This window comes from Cupressus sempervirens, chromosome 6, assembly GCF_028749045.1.
Source record: "Cupressus sempervirens isolate cs-2001-9-10 chromosome 6, ASM2874904v1, whole genome shotgun sequence".
In the NCBI taxonomy this organism is placed as follows: domain Eukaryota; kingdom Viridiplantae; phylum Streptophyta; class Pinopsida; order Cupressales; family Cupressaceae; genus Cupressus; species Cupressus sempervirens.
Genome location: NC_143123.1, coordinates 468,536,101 through 468,547,435, shown reverse-complemented (window position 1 = coordinate 468,547,435; position 11,335 = coordinate 468,536,101). Strand labels below are relative to the sequence as shown.

Sequence of the window (11,335 nt, the reverse complement as noted above, 5' to 3'; positions counted from 1 at the left end):
AACATTCTATTCGTTTGACTAGATGACTATGCCTTTATGTGAGCAATATGACCCAAGGATTTGAAAATGCATACAATTTGGAAAAGTTGGATTAAAAAGAATAGGAATAGCCTATTTCAATAACAAGTTTTTTGGGGAATAGACATATGCTCGTTTTGGGGTAAAATGGGAATTTGATATTCCTATTCCCACTTCTGATTAGGCACACCAAATGAAAAATACAAAACAGATTCTAATTTTCAATTCCTATTTCAGCGGCCAAACAGTCCTTACGTAAAACAACTATGGAACATGGTTTAGAGGTAAAAGCCTGAATACGAAATCTTCTGAAATTTATTTTTTTAAATTGGAATTTCCAGGGTAGGAGAGTACCAACTTTCTGCTGAATTTGTTTAATAAAAAAAAAGGAAGCAGCAAAAGATCTTACCTCATGACCCCACCTAAAAGTAGAGGGAAAAAAACCATTAAAAAATGAGAACAATGAATATGTGGGTCAGGGTTATTTCAATACGGACAGAGCCCTCATCTCCTGTGTGTCGGTGACCCGTGAAATCAATTGGACTTGATTGATTCATCATTATTCTCTCCTTCCTCATTTTTAACGTGGTCTTTCCCCTTTTGTCTGCTCCACAGAAGCGTTACACTCGTTGCTATGTCTGGAAATCTCCAAATTGGCTTTTATCAGTGATTTTTTACCATATTTTTGGCCAATCTGCTCATGCCCACCTGTTTGTGATCCCGCCCTTATAGTTTTTATTGCATTTACTTGATTTTCGGGTCTCCTGCTGCTTTCTTTGTATGTTGGCTGAATGCATAATTTTCGTTCGTAATAAAATATCATATGCCTTTATTTAGATGGCCAAGTCGGAAACTATTCCTCTTCCAGAGCAAATAAAATACCTGCAATACGGTCATCTGAATAGCCATCACCAAGTTTATGATCCAATCATTGCAGAATGTAAGACAGATGGGCCGGCGAGGCTTAATTGTGGCAATTCAGGTGATTGGGGGTCTAAAATTGGCGCACAACCACAAGAGAATTTGAGAAGTTTTTGCCCTGGTGAGAAGGATGGGGCGAAATCAGATTCTGTAAATAATACTGTGGGTTTCAAATTTGGGTGCCTAAAATTGTCAGATTCAAGCGTCGTGATTCACTGCAAGGATGATGACGCCATGGATCTGGTTGGGAAGAAGGATCAGGGACCTGATCTAGAAGCTGGTAGGGAAATGTATGGTGGGGGTGGGGGTGGGCGTGGAACTTTTTGGGGTTCTGCAAGGAAATTCTTTGGGAACGCCTTTGATAGATTAATGGCGGGAGATTGTGGCAAGAGCTTTGATGAATCGATTGATGAGGCCAAAAGAATTCAACCCACATTATGCAGTAATACAAATTTAGATATGGGTAAGCTTGCGGCAGAGAACCCCGAGTCCAAGGTTGCAATTCCGAAATCAAAATGCAAGAATGGAGAAAATCAGAGAGCTACAAAGTTGAATGAAAATGGCGGCCGTCACATTAAACACAGTAACAAAAAGCCTCCTAGGCCCCCAAGGCCTCCCAGACCACCAAAGGAAACCATTGATCCTTCTCAGGAGGATCTTATGAGGGCTATGTTAAGGAGAGCCAAATTGGAACGAATTACCCATCTGAAAGAAAAGCAGATTGCAAAACCTAAATCATCCAACTTGAGTGCTTGGGCTCTTGCTTTCACTCTGTGCTTGTGCTTTGTACTCGTTTTTCAAGGTACTGTTCTTGCTACTCTTACTTGAGCATTGTATTAAGGTGTAGAGTTGGTCTTATCTGTTTACATCAGGGATCCTGCTTTTTATTATTATTTTTGTAAATTAATTATTATAATGTGTTAAGTTCGAGTAGACTTGAATCTAAGACTTCTTATATAAGAAATTCATATTAAAGGCTCTTGCCTTCTAGATCAGAGATCCTGCTTTTTATTATTATTTTTGTAAATTAATTATTATAATGTGTTAAGTTCGAGTAGACTTGAATCTAAGACTTCCTATATAAGAAACTCATATTAGAGGCTCTTGCCTTTTAGATCAGAGATTCTATTTATAAGAGTTTTTTTTATTGATTGTTTCATCTGTAGAGATGAATTTTGACATTTGCTTCTACAATTTTCTGTAGGTGTGTTTTCACAAGGGAATGGTAGTGTTAAAATGCCACCAGAAGCAGCAGTACAAAAAAGTACATTCTCTGTATATAAGTATGTTAACCATGTCATCAATGATGGACCTCTGCATCCAGTGTAAGTATCATCTCTGGACTCTACTCTTTATGATTGGTGTCCAATTGAGATTTTCTTGGTTGATAAGTAGTAGATATTATTTTACAAGTCAAATTATGATATTGCTATCAAGATTTTTCTGATCATTTGTAGATCCAGATTTAGCTAACTTTGATTGTTGCTCCTGAATTAGTTCAACAATTGGATGTGTAGACCTCCATTGGCATGATACATGAATTGTTACTTTTTGCACAATTCAGCATCCTCTGAGAAACACATAAAACTAATCCTTCCTTAGAAAGTTGTCTCTGAATTGGAAACATATTTGATATGTAGTTCAACTTTTTTTGATGAAATCATGAGCCACTTGCAGGAAACAAGGAGAAGCTTCTGGTAATCTATACAGTGTTGAGTATCCAATGGATAAAGCTGGATTCAGGTCAAGGGAATCAGATCGAGAGTCATGAATTATTTCCAAATCTTTGTTCATCTTTGTACTGGTAAAGACACCTGATTGGTTCTATAAGGTTTACTATTGTCCCCATATATAACGCCTGAGTACCTACACTAGGGATAAATAAACTGATGTAAATAATGTGCACTCTGGAATAAAACTGGATAATAGCTGTTCAGTCGGCTACCTACTGCGTTGATAAAGCTGCAGAATAAGCCACCTTCTTAGGTGAAGCTAAAACAAACTATACTTATAACAGACTGCATGTAATAATAAAAAGAACTGTTTAAACCCTTTATCTATTCTTTTGTTCACAGGAGTGTAAAACAATTTCACTCCAATTATTTATAGTAACCCAGAATTTTGTTTTTAAGAAATTTCAATTCGAACTTTACAATTGGAAGAAGATTCAACTCTTTCCATAACAGATATACGATGTGTTGTGAAAAAGTGAAATTGATATCATAATTGGATCCAAAGATCATTTATTTATATATTTGTGGTATTTTTAAATAACCTTTTTAAAGGCACAAATACATACAATTGTGTGACGTTCTATTACAAAACAAGCAGTATATACAAGTTTTAAACCGTCTTAGAGAAATGAGAGCGAGAGGTGGGACATTTATTAAATAGATATTGAGAGGTGGCATAATGGCACTATCATATTTATTAATAATCTAATTATAATGTTAAATGCAAAGAACATTACTATTAGTGATAACAGTTATAAATTTAGAGTATACTTTGAATTTGTTAGTTCAAGAGAGGGGCTTAGTGATCTAATAGTTAGGTTTTTAAATTTCTGTAACAAAAAAAATGCCTATAAATTGAAATGTTTTCTTGTGGCAATCCATTTCCAACTAAAAGAGTCCAACAAATTTTTACAATGTGAAGATGATGTTATTCATGTTGTCATTGATGTTGGCATTATAACATAAGATTGGTGCAAAACATAATGAAGATATATGGTTGTCATTGATGGTGGCAACTATGATTGGTGGAAAACAAAACATGATAGGTGAAGGTATTACAAAAATAGGATATAATCAATGAATAAATATATGATCGCTGACTACAAAGCAACCAATAGTATTTAGAGCACCTTCACAATGGTCGAGGTAGAAGAGGAATCAAGAGATGTGACCACATGTGTAGAATCCAAATGATTATCCCATTGCATAGATACGACCACATCCTAATTGGGTGATTGGTGTAAATAGTTTGAACTATTCCAAATGTTAAGCATAGGAAGAACACATGAAGACAAGCAGAAAACTTGAGATTATTGAAAGGTTTAACATGTGTGATCCTATTGGATGACTTTTTATTCAAGCATGTTATGAGATGTTAAGGTGAGGTTAGTTGGATTGTTTGATCAATGCAAGGTAATACTAAAGTTGTGCATTGGGAAAGTAATATATTTTGATTGTTCTAAGTGATCAACAAGGAAATCCAATTGAAGGTTGACGTGGTCAAGATAAATCATATTGAGATATCAAGAATTGTGAAATGCTTAAGGAGATTGGATCAGAAGTTTAAGGTTTGAACAAATGGCCAAGATTAAGAGACAAAAGGGTACCTAATGAAATGGTTCTTAAAGAAGCTTCTATAATAAGAAAAATATAGAAAAACAAAGGAGATTGCAAAGCGCAAAAGTTGCAATCAAGATATAGAGCATAGGAGTATGTGTAGGATCATGGTATACCTAGCTGTGACCTTAACTGAGAAAGAAATATTAGAAAATCAAGGTACGTAAAAAGTTAAACATATTATCAACCTTATGTAAAAAATACTAAGAAGATATTTTTCGGAAATTGAATGTAGTTCCTTACTATCCCTTTTATGAAAAAAATTTAATCTAATAGTTGAAAATTCTTGATTCCAATGCAATATTATAAAAATTTTAGGAAAAAGATTTTTTTTTAAAGTGTATGTTTGACCACATTAATCACAATCAAATGATAATATTTTTTTCACAAGATTCTAGATATAAGTAGTAGACTTTATTAAGAAGTAAAGTCCACACACAACTAGGTGGGGTGTGAATTAGTTGTGATCAAATATAATTAAAACCAAACTTATACATCTGATCTTCAATAAATAAAACAACAATGCACAAGAATAAAAATTCGTATACCATAATACAATGATTTGTTAACTAGGGAAACCATTGATTAGAAGGAAAAAAACCTAGTGGGGATACTAAGCACAAGACAATGTACTAATATATAACTTCCTTGTGAAAGGATGTGACCCTATAAGGAGTCGAATGCAATACATTTAGCACATTTGTCCTTGTTAGAGAATACATGGCCTTTGGAGACTTTGAATCCTTGTCAGAAGGTTCCAACCTTGTTAAAGGTTGAAAGGAAACAAATTGACCTACTTCCTAAATGCGCCAACAAATGTGAAAGAAAATCTTTCAAGATAACATATCTAATATCATGAACTAATTGATTTGTAACTTGTCAAAATAGTTTCTTTGAAGCTCACCTTAATCATCCAACATATAATCTTGCATCTGCATTAGCTAATCACATAAATAGAACACATGATCATTCCCAACCAAGGAAAATAACTTTCCTTTATACCCCTCACAAATAATTAATTAGGTCGACCTATTAGAGTTTCCCCCAATGTATATTTAATTGCATAAGTCCATGCCAAGGCATACACGCCTTCATAAGCATTATTATAATTAATACAATATGTTTCCTACACGTTACAATAGAGATATTGCATTTTACTATGATAAATAACACACTTTCTCAACACAATCAACTACCAGTAAAATATATCACATGTTATACAACAATGACATGTAAAAAAAATTGGGCCTATTTTATCAACAATTTTTGGGTCGACATGTTGTAACTAACTATTTCCCTAAAGCAACAAAATCTTGTATAAAATGGCTTAGGGTTAGGGATTTCATAAGTATGTGATGTGATAATAGCTTCTTATGGTGGTATTGAGTTGTAAGGGATTATAGATTGTAATTAGGTTGTAATAACTGGATAATAAAAATATTTCTCACTATTTGGTGGATGTAGTCTAGGGATTGGGCAAACCATGTTAAATATTTATGCCTCGTGTTCTCTTTTGTGTACATTATTATTTTCTAATATTGGATATATTTGCATGTAATTTTTATTTTCGTCTCTTTAAATCCTAAGACATACCACAAATCATATTCCAATGTTCTCTTCAAAACTATGAATATCCTTTTTACTATTACAAGATGTGTTTTCTTAGGATCTTCTTAATACCTTATGGTGCAGGGGCACCCTAATAAATGCCATAAAATGCAATGTCAAGACTCTCTTGAATCCTTCTAAATCCTTAGGATTAGTTAGGAATTATAGCTATTCATTTTGACCCACTTGTGAGACCTAGTTCCAAGATTGGCGCACTATAAGCCCTTGGTCAACTATGGTCAAAGGTGTCAAATAGCCTAGAATGTTAAGATATATTAGTCTTTCATGTTTTTACATGTTCTTATCCATGTTGGATCAGTTAAAACCAACTTTAGTTGTTAGGAGCAAAAGTTGCACTGAAAATGCAAAAGTTGCTAAAAAGTTGTCAAGCAACTTTTAGCAACTTTATGTAAAAGTTGTATCATGAATCCCCAATAGTCATATCTATTTAAAATGGTTGTTATAACTATTGGTAAGTTCTACATATCCCTTTCAAGTGGGTGGTAGGCATACAATGTGTAATTTTTCCTTGAATCAATAAAATATACTAAGTTTTCTACCAAATTTGATGTTGTAGCAAGTTGTACAGATGCCTACTGACACACACATACAAAATTATGACATGGTTGGATAGCTTGGTGATTAACCTTTCATTTGCACTTGGAATGAGTTTCTAATCCATTGTATAACTCTCAATATCCCCAATTTACTGATTACTATTCTAGTTTTGCATCTATACCTAGGGTTTCATCTATTTTCTCTTATAACTCAAGATTCAACCATGGAAATTTAATGGACCTAGGTGGAATCCAAGTTAGAACAATTTATTATATGATTCTTTTGGTTTCAAGAAAAAAGAGCTAGACAATAGAGAGAAACTTGATGCCCTAGGCATGTAAGATCCATGTGCATGTTGGGAATTTGTAGCAGCATCTTCCATAACTCGAGACAGGGATGGTTCCAAGGCCTGGGATTTTATTTGTGATCATTTCATGTAAGCCCCCTCATTTTACAATTATTGAACTTGAGTTTTGATCAAGATTTTTGGTACTTCCTTTGTTATTGGAGGCCTAATTGCCTAGTTACCCCAAACAAGATTTCAAGTCCTACTTGCATCACTCTCAATTTTGGATCATTTGAATCTATGATTCAATCCTTGGCTTGTGTGGAGATTGCTGGAGTTAAATCAAGTTTTCAGTTTTGGAAGGGCTACAAGCCTTATCTTAGATTTGTAAAGCAACTATTAAAGAAATGTTGCATAGTTTAAATCTAATGCTTGATTCATGTTTCTTAGGACCTAAATAGACCATGTACATGATTTAGGGTCACCCCTAGTTCTCGTTCGTGTTTGGCGAGTTTTGTGTCAAAATAAGTCTTTTTAATGCCCTTAAGAGAAACTAGTGGTTAGTTGTTTTTTGATAGGTTTTCCTTGTGATTGGGATTTCCTAGGAGTAGTTTTGGGTTGTGATAACCTCATCCACCTTGTTGAACATTTTTGATAAGCGTTTGGGGTATTTTGGCTTGAAAAGACACCATTTGTATCACTCCTTCAGTGAAGAGGATTCTTGGAACCCTGTTTCTAAACCCACTACTGGTTCCATTGCATCACCTTACTACAATTCAATTGCACTAGCAATATTAAGCCATGTATGAGTTAGATATTTTAAACCACCAATGATCAATCTATTTTCATAGTTCTAGATGAATCATCATTATTAGTCAACTTGCATCCTATAACCATAGGTATTCCAAATGGTTTATAATTTCCCAAGCCAAATCTTGCTAATAGCTCTTTAAGATATTTGGTTTGAGATATAAAGATACCATCTTTTGTTTTTGTTATTTGCAATTCCAAAAAGTACTTATTTAACCAATCATAGACATCTCAAATTCACTTTTCATCTGATCACAAAACTTATTGCTTACCTTAACATTTCCTCAAAAAATGATATCATCTACATATACCTCAATCATCAGTAAACCATCTAAATTTATTCTAAAGTACATACTATTGTATATATTACATTTCTTATATCCCAAACTTAACAAAATTTTGTCCAACCCCACATACCAATCTTTAGGTGCTTACTTTAATCCATATAATGCTTTATTTATTTGCATACCATGTCTTCTTTCTCTATCAAAAGAAATCCATCATATCACTCAATGTAGACTTCTTCAAGTTCTTCATTCAAGAAAGATAACTTATCATCCATCTAATACAGTTTGAAATTTTTGTTAGATGCATAAGCCAAAAATAATCTTATTACTTTCAATCTTTCTACTATGTAAAATAATTCTTCAAAGTCTACAACTCCTTGTTGTGAATATCCTTTACATACCAATCTAGTTTTGTTCCTTATCACTTTTCCTTGCATCCATTTTGTTCTTGAATATCCATTTTGTTCCTATAATATTCTTATCTTTAGACCTAGGGACTAATTCCCATGTATTAGTCTTCTCAAACTTCTTAAGCTCTTCCTTCATAATATTCATCTTTGCATGCTTTGTCAGTATTCATAGGTTCAATATGTTAAATCAAACAAATTTCACCTCTCACTTTCTTCTTATTAATACTCCTCTACTTTAATCACAAATAATCTGATCACCGAGATGATTTCTTTCAAATACTTAGGTGTTCTTTGTTTTTCAATAGGTTCTTCAATTTTTACTTGAATTCCATCATTAATCTCAAATTATAATTCATGTTATGCATTATGAATTTGTATTGATCTTTGATTTACACTTGCTTGATTTGAATCATATTCAAAACTTCTCTCTTTTATCAATTTTGACATTTGCACTTTCAACAACTTTCTTTAGTCTCAAGTCATAACATCTATACGCCTTAATTTTAGTTGAATACCCAAGAAATATTCTTTCATCACTTCTAGGATCAAATATTCCTATTTCAGCTTCTCTTTTGATATAACATTTTCTTACAAAAAAATTGAAATATTTAATCATAGGTGTATGACCAAACCAAAGTTCATAAGGTGTTTTACCTGTTTGTTGTCTAATATGAACCTTTTTCATGGTGTATATGTTAGCATGAATGTTGAAGAGTATTTTTTTGGGGGTCTTTGGGCATGTTTGAAGAGATGATTGAGTTCTTATTTGTTACATTTATGACTTGGCTTGTCATTGATGTTAACATATTAGCTTTTTGGCTAGAACACTCAAAGCTACAATAAGAGTTTTGTTCAATGTGGTTAACAGTTGTAGAGTTATGTTCTACAAAATTAGAATCACACTTAGGGATATGTGGTTATGATGGATATATGTTCATGGAAATAGTTATGAATATTGGAGTTAGTTATGACATATTTTCAAATGACTGGTTGCAAGCCAGTGTGTAGAGAACAAAGTTTTCTTATTTGAGTTGTGTCTATTTGGTGAGGTTAAATTTTGTTCACTGGGATCATATTTTGGTTGAAGACATATTCATAATGATATATTAGAAATGGAATAATCAATTGATCATTCTGTGAAGATTTGTGAAGGATAACATGTGGTTTATTCTCTAGAGGCCGACTATTGGTTATATCATTTCAGAAAGTTGTATTTGTAATGTAACATGCAATGTAATATTTTAATGAGGTCTCATATTTACATTGTACATTAGGGAAGCCTCAAGGCTGACTCAATTAGTTATTTTAGAACTTGGTATAAAGGAAACATGTTTTCCTTGGTTCTAAGTCATCATATGTGTTGTAATGTATGAACATTATTGTATGCAAACCATGGATGTGAATTTGATGAGATTAGAGAAAAGGATGATGAAGAATATGTGTTGAGAACATCAAAGGAATTGTATTGGAAAGATACTTTTTTGTATTAGTAAGTTCAGCCTTGGTTATGTTATCCTAAGAATTGTTATGTGAAGACATTTCTAAAGCAATTTGGACAATGGGTTCAATTAACTTCCTATCAGTTCCTAACAGGGTTAAAGAAGCTCTTAATAGGGTCAGAATCTTCTTGTAGGGATTCAAAGTCTCCTAATAGGGACTCATATACAGGGTCGATTGTATTTATTTGACTCCTAAAATGGTCACATCCTTTTGCAAGTAACTTTTAGATTATTACATCATCGTGTGGGCATCATTCCCACTGGGGTTTTCTATATGGTCAAGGGTTCCCTAGTTAACATATCTTTTTGTTGGTTTGCATGGTTGTTGTGGTTGTTGCATCTATTGATTATATATTTCAGATTTGATAAAGTTTATAAAAGTTGTAAAAAGCACACAACTGATTCAGCATCGTGCCCCCCCCCCCCCCCCCCACAAAAGTTTTTTTGGTGTACTTTTCTATCTAACAATTGGTATTAGAGAATCAAGTCCTTGAAGAGAAAGTTTAACAACTTAAGAAGATCCATGGCTGCATTTAGGAAAGAAATTATGAAATTTAACGGAGAGAACTATGAAAGTTGGAAGGAGTGAAGACTCATTTTCTATGTATGGGAGTTGATTACTCATTGATCACAATAGAAAGCAAGATAGTGGTTGATGAAACAAAGCTCAATTCATGTACACAAGAGGAGAAAGATCTATTCACACACACACACACACACACACACACACACACACACACACACACACACACACACACACACACACACACACACACACACACACACACACACACACACACACACACACACACACACACACACACACACACACACACACACACACAAGATAAGCATTATTGTCAGCTCTTTTAGAATCAAAATATATTGAGGTAAGAAGCTTATAACTTTCACATGTAATTTTCAGTAAGTTACAAAGTATTTTTGAAGGTGATTTATTTGCAAAATAAAAACTTAACTTCAAATTTGGAAAGACATGTTTTATAGTACTAAGATTTAGGAAGATGAATCAGTAAGAGTTTATTTTTCTAGGATATCTAATATTGTTGCATAATTTAAGAGTTGTGATGGAGTTGTCACTGAAGATGATGTTGTGTGGAAGATTCTAAAATATTTGCCACTTGCTTATGAGAATAAGGTATAGACTATTAAAGATATTATTCCTATTACACCTAACTTTAAAAAGAAACACTATTTAGGATGTTGCACACATTTGAAAAGAGATTGAAACAAAAATAAGGAATAACCAAGACAAAGATTGTGTTTAGTGTAAGGAAAGGCAAAAATGCATTAACCATGATTGTGAGAACAAGTAGAGATTAAGCTAAAGAGTGGGAAACTAAGAAAGAAGAAGAAAATAAGATTGATGAAAGACTTGCATTAATCATGAAGAGGGAACCTAAAGGTATGAAAGCTTTTTCTTGTTGGACTTGCAAAGATTTTTGTCATTTTTCATATGAATGTCCTAAGAGGATAAAGAAGACAAAAACTTGGAAGATCTACAAGTCAAATATTGCAAAAGATTGCTTCTTTGCTGATGAATATTATTTTAAAAAGATAGATTTACTAG

At 33.2% G+C, this 11,335-nt stretch overlaps 1 protein-coding gene across 1 annotated transcript; it reads left to right on the top strand.

The window, feature by feature from the left end:
• The first annotated feature begins 495 nt into the window (after positions 1-495).
• Positions 496-2,999, top strand: LOC149553082 (uncharacterized). Its single transcript, XM_089788594.1, has 3 exons — positions 496-1,741; positions 2,144-2,264; positions 2,617-2,999. Exons 1-3 carry the CDS (start codon positions 856-858, stop codon positions 2,708-2,710), a joined length of 1,101 nt encoding a protein of 366 aa, XP_089644720.1. The 5' UTR covers positions 496-855; the 3' UTR covers positions 2,711-2,999.
• Positions 3,000-11,335: the final 8,336 nt, after the last annotated feature.